This window comes from Terrapene carolina, unplaced genomic scaffold (genome assembly GCF_002925995.2).
Source record: "Terrapene carolina triunguis isolate 2854851 unplaced genomic scaffold, T_m_triunguis-2.0 Scaffold42, whole genome shotgun sequence".
In the NCBI taxonomy this organism is placed as follows: Eukaryota; Metazoa; Chordata; order Testudines; family Emydidae; genus Terrapene; species Terrapene triunguis.
In genome coordinates, this window is record NW_020664393.1 from 21,925,521 (window position 1) to 21,945,812 (window position 20,292).

Here is a 20,292-nt window from a genome sequence, read left to right on the forward strand (position 1 = left end):
AGCTCATGATCACTCAAAACAAAGTTGTCCTCTATGATCAGTTCTTCGATGAGGTCCTCACTACTCACCCCTACCAAATCTAAAATGGCATCACCTTTTGTTGAAGACCAAAAGGGAACTTTCTTTATATTTTTGTGAACTGAGCTAACAGGACTGTAGCCAGTCTGGAAATGGGAGACCCATCAACGTCAGGTAACATTACAGACCAAATGAAAACTTGTGCTAGATCTAGAAGCATGCCTTTACAGGGTACTCTGTTTTATGGGAGGCTCTGTCCTTTGTGTATCTTCAGAAATGAATTTGAATAAAACAAGTGGCTGTTAATTATATATGTTAAACATGAAATCCTTTAAAAGTTTTTCTTCCTAACAGATTTGGATGGCAGCTATACAGGGCAGAGTATTGTACTTGCTAAACACTTAAATGCTGTTTTAAGTATTCTTAAAATGGCGTTAGAAAAATCCATTCATTTTCTTTCCCTCTGGTGCTGGCTTGGCTTTTATTCTTGTACCATCAGTTGCATGTTGATGCTATATACTCGCTCGTGACTAGTCATAATCTGATACAGGGCTCCAATACGAGAAAATGACGCAGCGCTAGCTTTTAAAATGCTGGCTCTATTTTGTACAGAATAAGGATTTTTTCCCCCCTTCTATAACCTGTTTCCATGTTGTCCAGTGGATACCTCAGTACCTGGCGATGCAGCTTTGGTGATCCACACATGACACTGACTCTCCTTTAGATTTTAGACTAAACTTTTTGGTAAAAGCTACTTGAGCAAGTATATTTCTAGTGGGTAGCATGTTTGAGGTGTAGGCACGTTTGACGTGTAGCATGTTTGAGGTGAAGATGAAAGCAGCCACTCTCTTTTCATTTATTATTGTGCACGGCGTACCTATTGCAGATACCACCAGTGGCCCCTCTGGCACGCTTCTGCTCATTTCCTTAAAATTATACGTTAGTGACACTGTTTCCTGCTCTGTGCTAGTCTAAGCTGTTACATGCAGCCAGAGAACCTGATTCTGAGAGATGCTGATTTCAATGGAAGTTGCAGGCGCTTAGTTTCTCTCAGGATCAGGCCTAACAATTATCAACTGAAAGATACGGAGCCCTGAGTGTTCAGCGACTCAAAGCAAATTATATCCATTCTATTTAAGATGAAACCGTGAGGTCTCGTATTATAGCAACATCTTTAACATTCTTAAAACTAGGAGGATGTTAGTCTTTGATGTCCACTACATGGCTAATAGCTTGCTACATATTCAATATGGAGTGTCTATGCTTACCCTGATTGTGACTCAGTGATTTAGTTTTTAGCATAGAATATCCATCTCCTCCCTGCTGCAGAAAAGAAGGAAGAATCACTTTGTACGTTTCATCCATTTGGAGTGGTACATAGGCTGGTACTCTACAGGCCGTGCAAAGAACTTCTATGCTGACAACTCTGCTTCCTGGTGGTCTGGAAAGATCGTAGACCACATGAATGCCTAGGAGAAAACACATTTTTAGACATCACTTTAAATAGCTCCAATTGAGCACCTCAGATCCATAGAATCATTAAAAGGACACTCTACACTTCCACATGTGAGAATTAGGCCTGACTTTTGAAAGAGAACATTCTTATTGTAAATAGCTTCCTGCCCTGTCCCCCTCTTACACACAAATCAGCTCTTACTCTTTACTCCAGAAAATTCATGGTTACTGGAACTGTGAGAACAGAGGGAGCATCCCATCTCAAGCTCCATACCCTTTTTCTTTTCCCGGTTCCCTCCTGGCTGCTGACACACACAAACAGTTCATTGGGGAGTGGGTGGGATTATGATATTGGAGGTCAGAGACCTCCCCTCTTCACCATATTCCTAGTCTGCCTCCTTGTCATGCATTTGTTTACATACTATTATCTTACTGGTTGAAATGAGCTAGTATGAAGGAATGTGCCAACACATGGTTATTACAGATAGTGGCTATGTTCTTCATTCTTTTTTGTACTGTAGCTACTAACTCAAATCAATCTAGGTTCTATGGACTTCTTGGCCTCCTTGTACACTACGTATGGAAGTTTAAGTAGTGATGGTATAACTCGGGCCATAACTCATTAATACAGTATTAAAATGCAGAGCCAGACAATGAAACCTACCAACCATGCAATTACATTAAGGTGTCTCTTAATTTGAGGGCAACAGCATGAACGTGCAGTAGAGCTAGCATTAAAGGAAGTACAAACAAGTCAAGATAATAACCAGTCGAGTACAGGAAACAACTCCCTTCAAAAGGATTAGTAATCCAATCAATATAGTTATTAGGGTACCTTACAGTCAGATCATAGCACAGTGACACTGGTGACAAACTGACCAGAGAGAAAGGACAGTTGAGGTTACCCAGTTACTGGACTGATTTAGTGCAGTTTTTTTTACCAAAGGATTGAAAACAGGAACCAGGAAATAGGAGTCTGCAGGGAAGCCAGACACACCTCTCTAGGTCAATTTTAAGCAGAACGTTATTTTACCTTCCTTAGAGGCAGGTACCCTAATTAGTCAAAAGTGCCAGTCAAGCCATTGCTATAACAAACAGATTATTGAAATAAAGGGGAGTACCCTACCCACTGCTCTGGAACTGCTACAGTACAAGATGTATTACAGAATCTGGTGCAGCTGCTCCCGCATGTCTCCTCGGGCTGGTTAAGAACGTTCTTACATGAACAGATGTGAATGAGATGTTTCTTACCTGGTCATTCTCTTTCTGTTAGTAGTTTCTATCCTCATTCATTACTAATGGGTTAATGTCCCCCACCTATGGTATTTGGAGGTGGTCCAGTGTTGTTGCTGGAGGCCCTAGAACTAAGCCCTGCCCGTCAGCTCAGGCCACCTGAAGAGTTGTTCCAAAGCTAGAGAAATGCTCCAACAACCTATTATTAGCATTAAGAGAACAACTTGATATAGTGTATTAATTAACTTTAAGACAATATATGTCCAAGTTGCCCTTCAGAGAAAAATTTCTATTTTGTATTCTGGTCATTTACCAGACTAGCAAGGCAGGTTGACTTCAGAGAAAAGCTGCTAACAGAAAAAATTATCTGGTAAGAAGTTTCTTATTCTGTTTCACAGCTTCTGTCCTCATTCATCATTAATGGGAAGTAGGAAGTAGTAAATCCTAGAAGTGGGGGGAGGGAATCATAGGGTTAGAAGGGACCACAAGGGTCATCTAGTCTAACCCCCATTTTTAGGAATAATTAAAAAACTCTGCTCATCCTTATTACATAGAATAATAGGCAGGACTGGATGCTCTTACCATATAAAGCAAGAGATTTGTAAGCTAACAAGTTACATGGAAATCAACCTAGTAGCACCTTCCTACCAAAGGATGCCGCGGTAGGGGAATGGAAACTTACTTTGCATGTCTTCCTCAGATGAGGCTCAGACACGTATTTCCCAGTGCCCACAGGGACTTCTGTGAATAGTTTCCCAGATGCCCAGCATGCCAACTGGTGCAGAATTTAATGGCCTGCCTGTGGCAAACTTGAGGCCCTAATGCCCTGGCATTTTGGATGGCCAAAATGATGGCACTATCTCCCAGAAATTGTGGAAAGAACTTACCTTGAATAGAAAAGATTCTGGAGTTATAAGAATAACCTTTTCCTCATGACAACATCAGTGTGGTTCTTGTATAGATTGAGGAACTAATTCCAAAGCTTGCCTTTCAGGGGTAATGGCAATTAGAAAAACCAGCCACAGGACCTGTCTAATCTGTCATTGACTCATTTTGGCATCTGATGATACTCAAATGGAGCATCCAGTGAGCCTACCTACAGAATGCCACTAGGGCTGGTACCTGTTTTTATGGTGCTTGGGATGTAGGACTCCAGCCCGTCATCCTGACAAAACCCTAATGTAGCTCAGATCACCAGGACTTTGTAACTATTATAATGTGTATCACAATAGCATCTAGAGGTTAGGATCCCGATGTGCTCGGCACTGCACAAAGAGGCAGTTTCTGCTGCTTCCCCTTGCACTAGAAACATACATTTGGCCAGATCAATACATGAGACTTCCTGGCTGAGTTCTGTCAAGATACCAAACTGTAATGGAGAATCCATGCTGAACTACACTTTTCTTCCGATGCCCAGGCTGTTAATTGTAGGTGTTCCTGGTCTGAATGAAGGAATCTCTGCTTCAAGAGATTTGGTCTCTTCAGCAGGTACAATGTGGGGTCCTTGACTATCTAGCAAGTCCAAAGTGCTTTCTGGGCCAGTGGAGACCTTCAGCTCTCCCTTTATCTTTATGTAAACTGTCTTGAAAGGCAGCGGACTGTTTTCTATCCAGGACATTATTTCCATTCCCACAGAGAAACTTTGAGCTCTGGTTACTCCCTGGTTTTGGAAGGGATACAATCAATCATAAGACAAGCTTGAATGGAAGGTAGTAGGCGACTTCTCTGTGATTGCCTGGTAGGTGGTCTCTGCACCTTCTACTGGTGCAGCTGGTACTAGCCACTGTCACACTGTCATAGACTTTAATGGACTTAATGGACTATTGGTCCAATTCCATGTGACTATGTTTGTGCTTTTTAGTTTTTTGTCCAGACACATCCTGATAGTGCTGTCAAAGTGAACTAAAGGGATGGGTACTCTGTGCTTTTGGAAGTCTGTCTTCCAAATATGCTCCCCAGTCAGGCTTGCTTCCAGAGTGAGTATGCAAGGTCTAGAGTGAAAATTGGGTTAACTCTCAGCATGTTGTTTGCACCCATCTGCGCACAAAGGGGCCTTCAGATGTGATCTCAGAATGACACCTCATTTTCCACTGCATCAATTGCATGTTTCTAGGCTCTCAGAAAGAATTTCTGCAGGCACATTTTCAGGAACCCGCTCAGGGGATAGAGCTGATGCATGATACCAGCAATCCTACTCATTGGAGACAACTGGCTACTGATGACCCCCTCAGGAAGTGACTGATGCAAAGTCTTTGATCTTTGCAAATCTTTACCGTTATGGTAAAATTACAGCCAGAGCCATGTCTGTTTTGAAATCTAAGTGAGCAATTCTCTGCATTGGGATCAAAAGCTCTTCTTGATTTTGAAGGACCTGTAGCTATGAATCCTTTCCAGCAGCTTTCCAGTTATGACTGAGTCTGTGTAAGGGGAGGGATAGCTCAGTGGTTTGAGCATTGGCCTGCTAAACCCAGGGTTGTGAGTTCAATCCCTGAGGGGGCCATTTAGGGCTATGGGGCAAAAATCTGTCTGGGGATTGGCCCTGCTTTGAGCAGGGGGTTGGAGTAGATGATCTCCTGAGGTCCCTTCCAACCCTGATATTCTATGAGTTATCCCTGAACCAGAGCCTGCTTAAACCACATGCATAGATGAGTCACTCCTGTGCTAGGTTCCAGCCAAGCCACATGCCTGGAGCTGGTTTGGTGACTCATGAGTTGGAACTCTTCTCTACCTGATAGCGGAAACAGAATCCACAAGTCATAGCCTGCTCCAGGCTTGTTCCTCATCCTGTCCCTGCCTTGCTCTTACTCTCACTTTGTTCCAACCCTGCTCTGGACTCCTGATCCTGGCTCTGGCTGCTGCCACAGCTCTGACCACCAGGCCTGACCATCCCCATCACGGTTTCTGATAGACTATTTCCCTGCACAGGGTACTGATTGGCATGCTAGCTATGCAGGGATATAGGATTAATGTGTGACCTGTGCTTTACTCTGACTACTACCTGCCACTTAAGACTCAGGATGCAGAGGGTGAATCAGAAGGAAGAATCTTGTGGTGGAACTGTAAGCTCTTGTACACAAATGCACACCCCCACCCCCGTCATGCTGAGGATTTTGTTGGTTTGAAAGAAAACGTACCTAGGTTTCCTTGGACGTTTCTGTTTGTAGCATAAATATGAAATTAAAGAATGTGTCAGCTTAAGCTTGGTTAAGGAAATAGATGCATGTTGCAAAGAAAGGCCCTGACTCACAAGCAGAAGGGAGGCCTTGAAAACAAGGAGTTATAAGGCCAGAAGGAATGAAGTAGATAGGATATCTGGCTCAAAGAATAACTGAGATAAGGGGACGCTTCTAAAAAGAAGACCTCTGGCTGATAAGGGTGACTGCAGATGGTTTTAAATAAGAGAAAGGAAATCTGTCTAAAAAGGAGCCAACATAAATAATGTTCCCACCCCACAGACCAGTATTATTTTAAAAGTAGAGCCTATCTGAAGCCAGGTGCAATGGAAAACTGTTGGCCAGAAAGGCCTTGGGAAGAAAGGGGGTTGTTAATCTTATCTGAATTAAGACTGGAACGAAGAAGGAATTGTCTCAAATTGGTTTTTTATCTGAAGTCAGTAATTGGCAATGACATCACTTGTTTGTTAAAGGGTATAAAAAGAGTTTTGAATTTGAGGGTTCTTTGTCAGATCCTACCTGATCTGCCCAAATGAGATAGCTTTCCCTAGGCCTGGCCTACTTGTAAGTATAATGATCACGGCCATGAATACTTTGTTACTGTATTGGGTGTAGTGACTTTATTTTCAGGCTGTTAGGCATGTTTAGAGCAATTGTATAAAATACCATTTTGCCTTTGTACTTAATATAGGAATTTATGGTTAAATTAGTGTCTGGTGGTCTCATATTATTCATATGAATTTCTAATATTATTCATAATTCCAGCCCTACTCCAGATTTTTCTTCTGCTAGAGGAATAATCCCTTCTTGGATACCCTTGGTATTGGTAGCAACCAATGGATTTTTTACACTGGTTTTGATAGTGAGACCTCTGTGATCTCTCAGCTACTAATTTCTCTGCCTCCACAAACAGCTCCTCATCTGGAAATTGGGATGCACAAGATATCTGTTTAGGATGAGTAATAGCTATTCATGGGTATAACATGGATTCCTTGTAGCCAGAGAGTTAGAAGCCATTGCTCATCACAAATCACATCAAGAGGTTGTCCAGGACAAAATCTGAGACATTTCACTGCAAGCAAGGATCGTACCCCTAGATGAGGAAGGCTTTTCTTAGTAAAGTATATGCAATGTGTTTGGCCTGGAAGGGTATATCTGAAGCAGTGCATCATCGCTCTTATGAGCTATGGGGCTTTTTATTTGTCCATTTTTTTCTTCCTTTTTTGGAAGTAACAAACCTTCTGAAGCCAATCTTACACTCCCAACGTTTATGGAATTTGTTTTTATGGAAACACTTAGTTTAACATTTGGCTTTAATGAGAAGACTACATTTAGATCTTATGATGTATTAGGGAGGTATCCATGGGGAAACTGTATGTAATATGGTATTTTACTAAATGAATGAGTTCCTTGTTAGCCACTAGCATCCTGTACTGAAAAAAAGTCTTGCAGGGGTTTTTTTGTTGTTGTTTTTTTGGGGGGGGAGGGCCGGGGGGAAGAGAGGATTCTTTGGTGATGTGTGTGTGGTACTTGCCCTGGACGTTAGAGGGGGGAGGTAGCTTGCTATCTGTCCTGGTCTGGGGGATCATACCACCAAGGAGGGCTACTGGTACACATCTTGATTGTAGGAATAGCTTGCTAAGTGTCCAGGAGAGTTTGAAAGGCTGCCTGCATTGCTCCTCCAGCCTAGCTAGCACCCAAGTAAGTAGGAGCAGTCTAGTACCACTCGGGTCTTTACTCAGGTCTTGCCCATTACACCACTATGTAGACATGACGAGGTTAGGATTTCTAACATGCACTAATATGGTGCACGTTAGTTGGTCCGTGTAGACCCTGCTGGTGCACACGAGAAGTGCCCTAGTGTGCTTTAACGTAGTGCTGTTAACACACACTAGGGAACTCTTCGTGAGCACTAACAGGGCGTCTGTGGACTAGTTAATGTGCAGCACATTAGTGCATATTAGAAATCCCATCCCTGGGGTGCCCATTTCCCCACTGTGCAGTCAAGCAGTCAGTCAGGATCATTTTGACACTTACACCTCTGTAACCCCATGATGGTGCAGCATGGTTGGGAATGGAATCCTCATCTCTTCTGGTCAGACTGCCTGAAGTACTCCTCAGGCTTTAATGTGGAGACAGTCATTGTGGGGAGGGGGGGAGAGCGAGAGACTCTTTCCTACCATCCAGCTTCTAAGCCATTTTTGGGCAGTGCAAGGGTTTAAATTCTGGCTGATGATCAGAAGGCACAATTCCATTCTGCTGCTGTGTGAAATCTGAGCCCTTTTCCCTGGCAGAGTGATGGTTGTGAGTGGAAGGCCAGAAAACCACAATTCCCTTTATATTGCAGCCTGAGGCAGGACTGCCCTGGAAGGACAGGCTCCTCTGCTGGCCCAGACATGCTGCAGGGTTGGGGAAGAGGTGGTGAGTATTATACAGAACACTCGAGAGCTTATGTGTAGCAGAAAAGCCCCAGCAAACACTGCCTGGGGAAGGCAAAGGAAGGGTTTAACTCCAGTTTGCATCCATTGTCCACTGACAATTGCATACATTGTTCACTGACAATATTAACTGCTGCGCTGCAAAGGTGATGCTTGCTTTACCTTTTTGGGACCCCTGAGGGGTTTGCCAGACTTACCTTTGAACATCATAAGAATCCCTCAATTCACAGGGGGAGGCAGGGGAGCAGTATAGGAGCCTTTTTTCTTTCCCTCAGCGAGAAGAGGCCCCACTTCAGTAGCCGGGGGTCAGGGAGGGACTTTGGCTCCTTTCAGGGGGGTCTCTCCCTCTGGCCCAGGTCTGTTGAGCAACCTACCTCCTGAGCTGGCTGGGTAGCGTCCTTCTCTTCCCCCAGATGCTCAGAAGCTCCTGCTCAGGCTTTTCTGCATTGGAGTCACAGCTCCTCGGGGCAGGGTGGGGACCCAAGCTGCTGGTCTGACTCTGAGCCCTGTATCTGGCAGCGCGGGGCTCAGCTGGTTGGGAACAGGCAGGGCACAATTTGCCCTCAGTAGAGCATCTAAGTGCTGCCTCACGCAGGGAACATTACTTAGTTTTAGCCAGGGACTGAGGGGGCAGAGGAGTCCTGCAGAGAAGCACGGGAACGACAGGTGCAGGTGGTTGAAGCCACCATGCTGCTATTTACCTGATCCGGGGAGGAGGGGGAAGACTGATGTCGCAGCCGCACAACAATGAATAAAAATAAAGTCAAAACCAAAATGGTGGGGGAAACTGAACCACCAACTTGTTCCACCCCCAGAGGCAAAAAATCTGGTAGACTGAACTAAGGGGGAAAAGTTAGTCCCGTAGCCTCCAGCAACAACACTGACCTGCCTCTAGATTTCATTAGTGATGAAGGAGGAGAAAAGCTGTGCAACAGAATGGTGCATAGAACTACCATGAAGATAAATGTATTTTCAATTTTATTTCATTTCCATTTGGGGCAGTGCAGCTGGTTCCCCAGAGGTATAAATGCCAACAAGGGCAGCATGAAGTATGGCTATATTGGAAAGAGAATAATAATAATTAAAAAAAAAAAAAAAGAGTGAGTAACTAACCCCCAACCTGCAGCAGCTCGCCAGTTCCTTGTCCATGTCTGCGCACACCATGCTCAAATGCTTCTTTGAGAGTGGAGCCTTTTAACTCAATCAGATCAAAAGTACTTCCAAATGGCAGCACAGCTAGCAGGTCCTCCATCGTAATATTACCTTGGATAGAACAACACTTTAGGTAAACAAATGTTCTTCATAATAAAGCACCTTACATATCTTGTTTAAGATCACTTAACAGTGTGCTACATAACCTATAAAGCCGTGTATCATTTGAAGCAATGTAATTTAATAGTACAGGAGTATAGACTCCATCTTTTGATCTGTATCTCAGTTTTCCAAACTGGCCAACTAGACATATCTAAGGATTTTCTACCTCTGCTTATGTTGTGATATGCATAACCCACCTATACTGCAGCTTCACTAGTGGAAATGGGAGCAAGGTGACAACCTTTATGTGGTGCTTCTGCTACATATTAATAATGAACACAATGAATATTGTCAAAAGGCTACCAGACGTCAGTTTGTCGATCTCCTGGTATGGATTAGTAATGCAAAAATCTGTCAAGAGTCCTTATCTGGGACAGAATCAGAGAACCATAGGACCAGCTTTACATGTGTACCTACTTAATGTAGGAGGTCTGTCCCATGCTATGTATGACTATCTTCCAAAAGTTCTGAAGGAGAAGGACACGGACACTGTTGAGGACCTCCAGAACTTCCCAAAGATATGCCTGAAATATCACAAGCCTTTTTGGGATCGGGCTAAAGCTCTTAAGCATTGTCATGCAATCCTGAGGCACACAGGAAAGAATTCTGGGACAATGCCAATGTCCCAAGCAATCACCTTACTGCCAATTCCACAAAAGTACTTCCAGGCTTCAACCTACCCTGGAAACAGCACAAAATGACTCTGGACACCAGTCGCAAATGACGGACCACACTGTAAATGAGTACTTGCTTCAATTGTTTGCCAGCAACATCTCAGAATTTACACTAAGCCACTTCCCAAGCGACCTGCTGGCTCACTACTCTGAATCTGGTTATTTGAATGTTGCTTATCACCTCTCTTACCATATGAAAGAAGATAAGTGGAAAATGGCTACCTGTCAATCTGGGGACAAGAAAAAACAGAAGTTCTTACAAAGTTTAGCCAGCTTATCCTGTTGCTTTCAATTGCTATAGTAGTCCTACAAAATGAGTTATCCAAAATTAAAACAAATTGTTCTTAGATTTTATAATATTAGACTGAATATGTGGCACCATAAGAGGATACAGAATTTACTTACTTATGTGGCAGAACATAACAGGTTTCTAACAGACATAGCCACCCTACATAAGTTTAGAACAGGAAGTGAAGAATACCATCTCCACTTCTTCTGAGCATAATGACAAGCCATAGTGGTAAAAACATCAGTGACCAAACCCTGCTAGTTCTGTCACCAGTGCCAGCATGGCTGCAGCTGCATTAGTGCTAAACTAACAGTGGGAGAAGTTGAGAATAGCCTCAGTGCAGATGCAGCCTAGGTGTCTAGGCCAGACTTACAAGAGGTAGTATGGCTGTAAGCTATTTCAGATTTTTATATGATCCAATTTTATCTGTTGGTGGAACTCTATTTTGATTATGTCTAGAATACTAAAATGGATAAGCTCTATTGAGAGAATATTATTCATTATTCTTAAAATTCCAGTATTCTATTGGTGCTTGCTCAATTAATTTGTTACTTCTGGGACTATACTGTGTACCTTCAAGCACTGAAATATAGATATTAGTTGTTTCTGATTGCGTTTCAGAATCAGTTATGTATACAATGTGCTTAACTTTTATGCATGTTAGTGGTTCCAGCGAAACTACTGACATCAACTAAAAATTATAAGCATTGGCAGGATCAGGGCCATAGTCCTGAATCCAGAAAAGCTGTTCTTTTGTAGTTGGTATAGTGCATGATAGCAAAATATGTAAAAGTACAGGCAACAGTATAAAAAGCAGCATTAAACAAGCTAACATACCATTATTGTTGTGTTCATCAATGGGTGACCGTATCCCACCGCCATTTATGATGCACATTGAAACATGATTCCATGTATTTTCATCTCGATGTTTGAGATTATTGTAAATCTGTAACATTAGCATAAAATATTTTAACCACTTTTTAATCTTTGCTTAACCTAGATGCAGGAATTTTACAAGTTACAAAATCGGAGTTTCTGGGAGCTTTTTCCAGGTTGGTGGGCCTGGATTTCTCTCTAGGAGTTAGGGAGAAAACCAATTAATCAATCATGCCATTTACAGCTATCTTTAAAGAACAAATTTTTAAAAATTCTGCAGCCATAGTTTTATTATTTATTATTTTTACGAACAGATAAAGTTTAAAAATAAGCCTCTCTCGGTCTTTTCTTCCTGGGATCTCTGGAATTTTTTGAAAACCAGAGTGTGACATTATTGGCGGTAGAAACCTAAACCGCACCCTCTAAAGCCAAAACTAAATGAGGGAAGGGATGATTTGTAGACAGTGTCATAAAGGAAAATTAAAGGGTGATGTGTTATTTCAGAAAACGTTGAAATACAGAGCAATAACTTACACATCTCTCAAAAATTAGGAAATGTGAGAGACCTTAAATATAGCTGTTCATAAAAACCTTGAAGGGGAATAATTAGAAAATTTAAACACATAAACCAGTCTAATGATGTGCCTTCAAGATTATTAAGGGACCTGATAGAGCAACTTACTGTATCACTAGCATTTAATATTTGAAACCTTCTTAAAAATCCTGGGAAGGTAGAGAACTAGAAGATTGGAGGAAAGCAAATGGAGTGCAGATTTTTCCAAAAAGTAAAGAGCAATCTATATACCTGTTGCTCAGAGGACCAAATTAGACCCTCACTTAATGAGATCCTCCTGCATTTATTTCTAGTAAAGTAAATGGAAAACACACTCAGCAAGAGAATCAAAAGACTGCTATAGAATAATGAGGCAATAATCAGCCTGGTTTAAGAATAAACACTACCAGACTAATCTAGTAACTTTGTCAGGTAAATTACAAAAATAGTGGTTGAAGGGAAGAGATAGCAGCGATCACTGTATTGGGATTTTAGTGGAGCATTTGATGGTGTTGAAAAAAATCTTACTCTAATTCAAATCTCCTTGGACATGAACAACAGCCATGGGAATTAAAAATTAATTGGTAGCCTTAGTTCTTCAGCAAATTTTCAGCATAAAAACTTGTTTATGAATGAGAAATTGTCTTTCTGTGAATATTGGGCACCATCCACTACACTAATAATCAAAGCAAATTTGATTAAAAATTCAAATGACTATTCCCAGAGAGTTTGTAGTATCCACACAACTCTGTGCAACAAGTGCCAGGGATAAATGAACAATTTCTGATCTGTTCTCTTTTTTGCTCTATTGAGAACAGCCCTGGCCCCACATAAGGAGTTTCATCCTGAAACTTGCATAGCAGTGAGTTCCTGAGAACTATTCATTGACTTTAATGAGTATTGTGGGAGTTGAGAGACTCTCTGGATCAAGTCCAAAAGGGAGAGCTAAACATATTCCAGACTTATCCAGGAACTGGTAGATCTTCTATATCAAACACTTATAAAAGGAGTAACTGCTGCCTCAGAATTCTATGAACTCTGCTAGGGATCTCACTATTACCAGTCTTTAACATGAAAGCAACACAAAACCCTAAGAATCATAGAACTCTCTAGAGAGTCCAGTAAAGTTGAATTGTCCCAAAGCCCTCAAATATTAATTCAGATTAAATTATAGTCTGTGGTTTCTTACCATGGCATCACAAATCAAATTTCCCAAGTTGCATTCTTGGAAACGACATGCCTGACTTGTACCATTTAGGTAAACTATAGTTTTTCCTATCACTTGGGAAGAAAAATTATTTAGCTGTATCTTCCACTTGTCAACTTCTTCTTTCAAGACTCTATCTAAAATAGAAGCATAGAATGAGGTTAAAATGGTTACTAACCTTTTGTAACTGTTGTTCTTCGAGATGTGTTGCTCATGACCATTCCATGCTAGGTGCGTGCGCACCGCGTGCACAGTTGCTGGAGACTTTTCCCCTCTGTGGCATCTTTTGGGCTGGCACTAGCACCCTCTGGAGTCATGCGCATATGCATTGGTAAAAGGGGCACCCCCAACCCCACCCTTTCAGTTCTTTCTTGCCGGCTAACTCCAACAGAAGGGCAGGAGGGTGGGTCATGGAATGGAAATGAGAAACATCTCGAAGAACAACAGTTACAAAAGGTTAGTAACCGTTTTTTCTTCAAGTGCTTGTTCATATCCATTACATGGTAGTTGACTCACAAGCAGTACCCCCGGAGGTGGGCTTGGAGTTCATGGACATGCTGACTGCAACACTGCTCTCCTGAAACCGGCACATGGCTTAGTGAGAAGTGAAGGTCTGAACAGACAACCAGGTTGCAGCTCTGCAAATGTCCTGGATGGGAACCTGTGCAAGGAATGCTGCCAACGAAGCCTGGGCTCTTGAGGAATGAGCAATGACTATGACTGGAGGTGGAACTTTTGCCTGCTCATAGCAAGTTCAGATACGGGTGGTTATCCAAGATGAGATTCTCTGGAATGACATGGGTACCCCTCTCCTTCTTTCCACGATTGCTACAAAGAGTTGGGTGGACTTGCAGAAGGACTTAGTTTTCTCAATGTAAAAGGCGAGGGCCCGCCTAATATCCAACGTATGAAGGCACCGTTCCTCCTTGGGTCTTGTAAGGTTTTGGGAAGAAAACGTAGAAAAATGTCCTAGTTCTGGAATCGTGACACCACTTTTGGTAGGAAGGGCAGATGGGGGCACAGCTGGACCTTGTCCTTGGAGAACACTGTTTAAGGGGGCACTGACCCACTACAAACCTGAGATCTGATGTCACAGCTTTGATCTCAGAGACCTTTCTGGCTGAGGTAATTGCCACCAAGAAGGTGATCTATTACGGGGAGAGAAGCAGTAGAGAGCATGATGCCAACGATTCAAAGGGTGGCCCTGTGAGCCTCGACAGGACCAGGTTTAGGTCCGCAGGGGGAAGAGACTCATGAACTTGAGGGTAGAGTGTTTCCAGCCCCATAAGAAATCAAGCCATCATCTTGTGGGAGAACACAGATCTGCCATTCACCACAGAGGGTGGAAAGTAGAGATGGCTGCCAGGTGAACCTTAATATACGAGAGAGACAGACACTGAGGCTTTAGGTGTAGCAGATAGTCTACAGTTGACTGCAGAGAAGATCAGGATGGAGAGAGGTTCAGCTCGGAGGCCCAACAAGTGAAACGTTTCCACTTGGCCAGGTAGGTAGTCCTGGGGGAGGGTTTCCTACTACCTATCAAGACCTGACAAGCCCTTAGCGAGCAGGCCTGCTCTTCAGGGTTCAGCCACGTAGCAACCATGCAGTCAGGTGCAGGGAGGCGAGGTTCAGCTGAAGCAACTGGCCATGGTCTTGTGAAATCAAGTCCACTGGGAGTGTGAGTGTGAGTGGACCTGCTACAGAGAGGTCCAGAAGTGTGGCAAACCAATGCTGGTGTGGCCATGCTAGTGCTATGAGGATAACCTTTGCCTTGTCCTGTGATTTTCAGGAGGACCTGTGAACCCATGGAATCAGTGGGACGGCAGACAGTAGGTGGTCTGCCCGAGAGCTGGAAAGCATCGGAAAGGTAGCCCATATAGTGAGCAGAACTGATGGCATTTCCTGTTCTGCCTTGTGGCGAACAGGTCCTCCAGGGGATGCCCCCTCCTCTGGAAGATGACACTGACAACCTCCAGGTGAAGAGCCACTCATGGTGAGAAGAAGAAGAAGAAAAGGATCTGCTGAGGTGATCTGCCAGGGCGTTTTGGGCTCCCAGGAGATGTGATGCCTCAAGGTGAATGACGTGTTTCATGCAAAAGTCCCATAGCTAGAGAGTCTCCTGGCACAGTGCTGAAGGCACAGGGTCCTCCCTGGTTGTTGATGGAAAACACTGATGCAGTGTTGTCCATCAGAACCTGCACCACTCTGCCTGAGATCTGGGGAAGCCAAGCATACCTAACATTTATATGCAAGGCAAGTTTCTCCTGGGACCAGAAGCCTTGAGTCCTGAAACTGCCAAGATGGGCTCCTCACCCTGATGTATCTCAGACTAGGGTAATGGATGATTGAGGAGCAGCAAAGGATATCCCTACCATTACTGATCCTGGGTCTCTCCACCAGGTCAACAAAGCGATGACTGGAGGTGGAATCGTGAGTATTGAGTCTAGGTGATGTCTTCTCAGGGAGTAGACTGATGCCAGCCACATCTGGATGGGGTCTGAGGCATATCCTTGGGTACTGTACCACATCGGTACATGCCGCCATGCGTCCCAATAGTTTGAGGCAGACACGAGCAGTTGTTACTGGGTGGGTCGTGACGGAGATCAGGTCTGATATAGCTCAGAATCTGGCTCTGATAGGTGTCAAATCGAGCACTGCCATGATGAATTCTATTCTCTGAACCAGGACCAGAGTTGACTTCAACTTGTTATCAACAGACCCAGGGCCTGGAAGGTGGCGTATACTGTACTGATGCTGTGTTGGACCTGAGCCTGTGAGCAACTCTCGATCAGCCAATTGTCAATTGGCTTGCATGCCTCAACATCTAAGAAAGGCTGCTGCCACTGCCATACACTTCGTGAAGACTCGTGGGGCTGCCAACAGGCCAAAGGGAAGCACAGTGTATTGGTAGTGGCACTGACCCACTACAAACCTGAGAAATCTCCTGTGACCATGGAAAATTAGATGTGGAAATAATTGTCCTTTAAATCGAGGGCAGCATACCAGTCTCCTGGATCCAGGGAGGGAATGATGGAGGCTGGGGAGACCACGCGTAACCTCAGTTTCTGAGATATTTGTTGAGGCGAGACAGGTCCAGGATGGGCCATAGACCCTGTTGGCCTTTGGGATTAGGAAGTATCGGGAGTAAAACCCCTTCCCTTTTCAAGTATTGAGGAACCTCCTCTATGGCCCCTACACATAGAAAGGCTTGCACCTCCTGGACAAGAAGCTGCTCCTGAGAAGGGTCCCTGAAGAGGGGTGGGGGGAGGGGTGGAAGAAAACTGGAGTGTGAAACCGACTGTTATAGTGCTGAGCACCCAATGGTCCAATGCTATATATGACCATGCTAGGCTGAAGGGTGAAAGGCAGCCAAAAACAAAATGGGGGATGGATCTGGTGTCTAGATTGGTTTACCATCCTCGGGCATACTTTGAAAAGGCCTGCCTGGCCCTGCTGGGATAACTATGCGAGCCCAACAGAGGCAGAGGTAGAAGGTAGGGGTTGGCGTAGCTTATAACCCTTCCCTTTTCTTTTTAGGGCTCCTGGAGGTGCCATGAATCTGGGAGGCTGCTGGGGCCTAAAATGCTTCCTGGAGGCAGGAAGCATGTAAAGGCCCAAGGGGCAAAGGGTGGCCCTTGAGTCCTTGAGGCCATGAAGCTTGGAATCCATCTGTTCGGAGAACAGTGAGGTCCTGGACGGACTGCTCCACTTCGTGAGGGAAGCCTGATGAATGAAGCTATGACTCGGTGGTGACCACTGACGCGATAGTCCTGGCTGCTGAGTCAGCCACATCATGAGCCTCCTGGAGGGAGATCCTGGCCACTACCTTGCCCTTCTCTAGGATGGCTGTGAACTCCTGCCTCAACTCCTGTGGCAGACAATTCTTAAAATTTGGACAATGAGTCCCACCGGTTGAAATTATACCTCTACAGCAGAGCCAGCTGGTTGGAGATACGCAACTGGAAGCTGCCCATGAATTAAACCTTACATCCCAACAGGTCTCTTGCCCTCTTTATGTCTGCGGATAGCACTTAACTTATTTGCCGCCAACGCTACCAGGGACCCCAGGGGAGGGGGAGTTGAGTAAAGGTACTCAAACTCACTGGCTTGGACATAGTATTTCTTCTCTGCCCTTTTTGAGGTGGGGAGCAGAGAAGGAGTCTGCCATAGTGCCCTGATGGGTCACATCACCACCTCGTTAATGGGCAGGGCCACTCTGGAGGGAGTCGCTGCAGCCAAGATGTCAATTAGGCTGTGTGAAGACTCCGTGAGCTCCTTGACTTCTAGTCCCAAGTTTGTGGCGACCCCTTTCAGGAGCTCTTGGTGAGCCCTGAAGTCATCTGGCAGGAGCGGATAACTAGGGCCTGCAACTGGCCCACCCAGGGATGATGAGGAAGAGGTTTGTACTGGAGGAGGGGCTTCCTCCTCTTCCTCCACCACATCCACTGGGGCCATTTCTTGGACATAGGCACCAGGGTAGTACCGGAGTCAGGGTATAGGGCCGGACAGGACAAAATGGTAGCTCGCCTCTCAGACACCACCAAGTCTGAGTGGTGGGAAGAGGGGCCCGGTACCAGGGGAACCCCCATGGATTCCAATACTGCCACCCCAGTGGTCTGGTGGCCATGCACTAAGTAGGGGGCTAGTACCAAAGTCCGGTGTGTAGCTTGAGTACCAATATGTCTTAGGTGGAGCGAAGGATTCCTCTTCGAACTCTGAAGAGGGTTCTTCCCTTGGAGTCCACAGTGGCGCAGTACTCGCTTCTTCTGCCAGGTGGTGCCGGAGAGCTGGCAACCATTGTATTGGGACCATGGAAGGTTGGCCCCTTGACAGCACCGCAGTGATCAGTGCCGTGGTGGAGCTCATTGCCCCTTGCGCCCTTCCTCCCCAGTCACCTTGGCTAGCAGGGGGCCTGGAGGAGTCAGCGGGATTGGTAGGGACATCAGGTCCTTTGCCGCCTGGAAAGCCTCTGGGGTCGAAGGCGTCCTGGGAGCAGCTGTGGGACAACACGCCTGTGGAGTTGGAGGCAGGTCCCAGACCAGACTTGGTGCTCTAGGCAGCAGTCGCCAGAGCCATCAGTGGCTCTGGGTAGGACGATTGGCCCCGCGTAGGTCTCACTATGCTAGTCACTCCCTACTTGTCCCCCTTGGGCACCGGAGAGCACCCTCTCTTGGTGCACTGTTTCTTATGCTTCTTCCTCGGCACCGAGGATGGAGTACAGTACTGGGAAGAGCATGGTGCTGGCGGAGCGCTTCGCATGGAAGCTGAAGTGCTTGGCGCCAATTTGGAGCGGCTCGGCTGCAAGAGTGGTCTGAGGGCTGCCTCCATGGATAAGGCTTTTAGACGAATATCCCATCCTTGTATGTGCACGGTTTGAAGCCCCTGTAGATCTGACACTTCTCTTTAACATGAGATTCCCTGAGGCACTTTAGACAGCTAGAGTGTGGGTCACTCACTGGCACTGGCTTGCCACAAGAGGCACACAGCTTGAAGCCTGGGGACTGGGACATGTCCAGCCCCTGTGGCGGAAGTCCCTCGATGACAGGCACAACTATTAATGCTATTACATAAACTAACACTAAGAACTATATACACTAAGTATAATAACTATGCAATATACGACAGAAAAGTCCAAACCACTGGGAAAGAAGCCTTGCAAGACCAAGGAGGATTATCCAGGCAAGCGTCATGGACGGCAAGAAGGAACTGAGAGGGCACGGGGCCAGGGGGGCCCCTTATACTGGTGCATGTGCATGCGACTCCAGAGAGCACTCGAGCCGGCCCAATGGCTACCACTCAGGGAAAAATCTCTGGCAACTGTGCACATGGCATGCACACACCTAGCCTGGAATAGACATAAGCAACACATCTCGAAGAAGAAGTCTTCCATTAATTAGACCCCTACGTTCATACAAATTTTATGGAAAATTTGCTCCTTAGTGATTCTAGAATATATTAACCTTTCCTTGCATGAGACCTCACTGAACAATATCAAAATTTACTTTACATGAAATCCAATTATGAGTGAAATTACAGAGGATCCTACTTGTTACAAGATTACAATATTCATTATAATCATAAAACCCAGAAATAGGGGGAAAATACAATTAGGTGAGTGAATTGATCCCCTGCCACTGCAGGATTATTCCCTGCAGTACATTTGCAATTTCTTTTGCCCAGGCTTCTTTTAAACTGCCAATCAATGGGACTTCTACCATGTCCTTTGGGAGACTGGTAGACTCATTGCAAAGTCCAGCAGAGACTTTTTTTTTTTTTTTAAACATTCAAACTAAATTTTCTCTTACTTATCTCACTTACTCCTAGTTATAGCATCACTACCGTACAAATTTGTTTAAAACACTATTTGCATATTTCAAAACTGAACAATCTTACCAATAATCACCCAAATAACCATATAGGATTACTCAACTAGGAATTAATTTTATATGCATATATATCCTATTACTAGCAAATTGATGATTTATTTTCAGAAACCAAACATAACTTGGATACAGCCATCATACAATTTCTCTGATGATTTTGTATTGTGTATATCATTTGGCACGTTACAAGGTTAATTTGCAAGCAACATATAAGCATTAAGAATACTGTACTTCACCATGTATATATCTAATAGTCTGAATTATAACATTCACAGACATTGGAGAATTACTATAATGTTCAAGACCTGGTTTAATTAAGCTCATTAAACTTGTGAAAACCATGTGACCGGCAAAGCTGAAACACCTAGTCAATTTTGAAGTGACCTATTCTTCTATTTATATGCTGGTAGTGCCTAAGAGCTCCAACCCACGATCAGGGCCCCACGGTGGGAGGCAACGAACAGACAAGCAACAAAAAATACACCCCGAGAGAACTCTTAATCTGTACATCAGACAGGAAGCAACCACTAAATGAAACAAACAGGGTGGCTGGGTTGGAAGTATATGAGATATATATTTACAAAACAAACCGTGGAAGGATTTTCGTCCTTCACAGTTTTATAATGTTTGATGAAAAACATGTGTTTTTTGTATATTACATTTGCACATTGATGTGCTT

The 20,292-nt window shown here is 44.4% G+C and overlaps 1 protein-coding gene across 1 annotated transcript in view; it reads right to left on the reverse strand.

Moving 5' to 3' along the window:
* Positions 1-20,292, reverse strand: part of NT5E (5'-nucleotidase ecto) — a 42,562-nt gene that overhangs the window by 3,617 nt on the left and 18,653 nt on the right. The window contains exons 5-8 of the mRNA XM_024193217.2: positions 13,213-13,367; positions 11,432-11,540; positions 9,431-9,580; positions 1,287-1,487 (exon numbers count right to left, since the gene is read on the reverse strand). Coding sequence (XP_024048985.2) covers positions 1,287-1,487; positions 9,431-9,580; positions 11,432-11,540; positions 13,213-13,367 — 615 coding nt within the window. The remainder of the gene's footprint in view (positions 1-1,286; positions 1,488-9,430; positions 9,581-11,431; positions 11,541-13,212; positions 13,368-20,292) is intronic.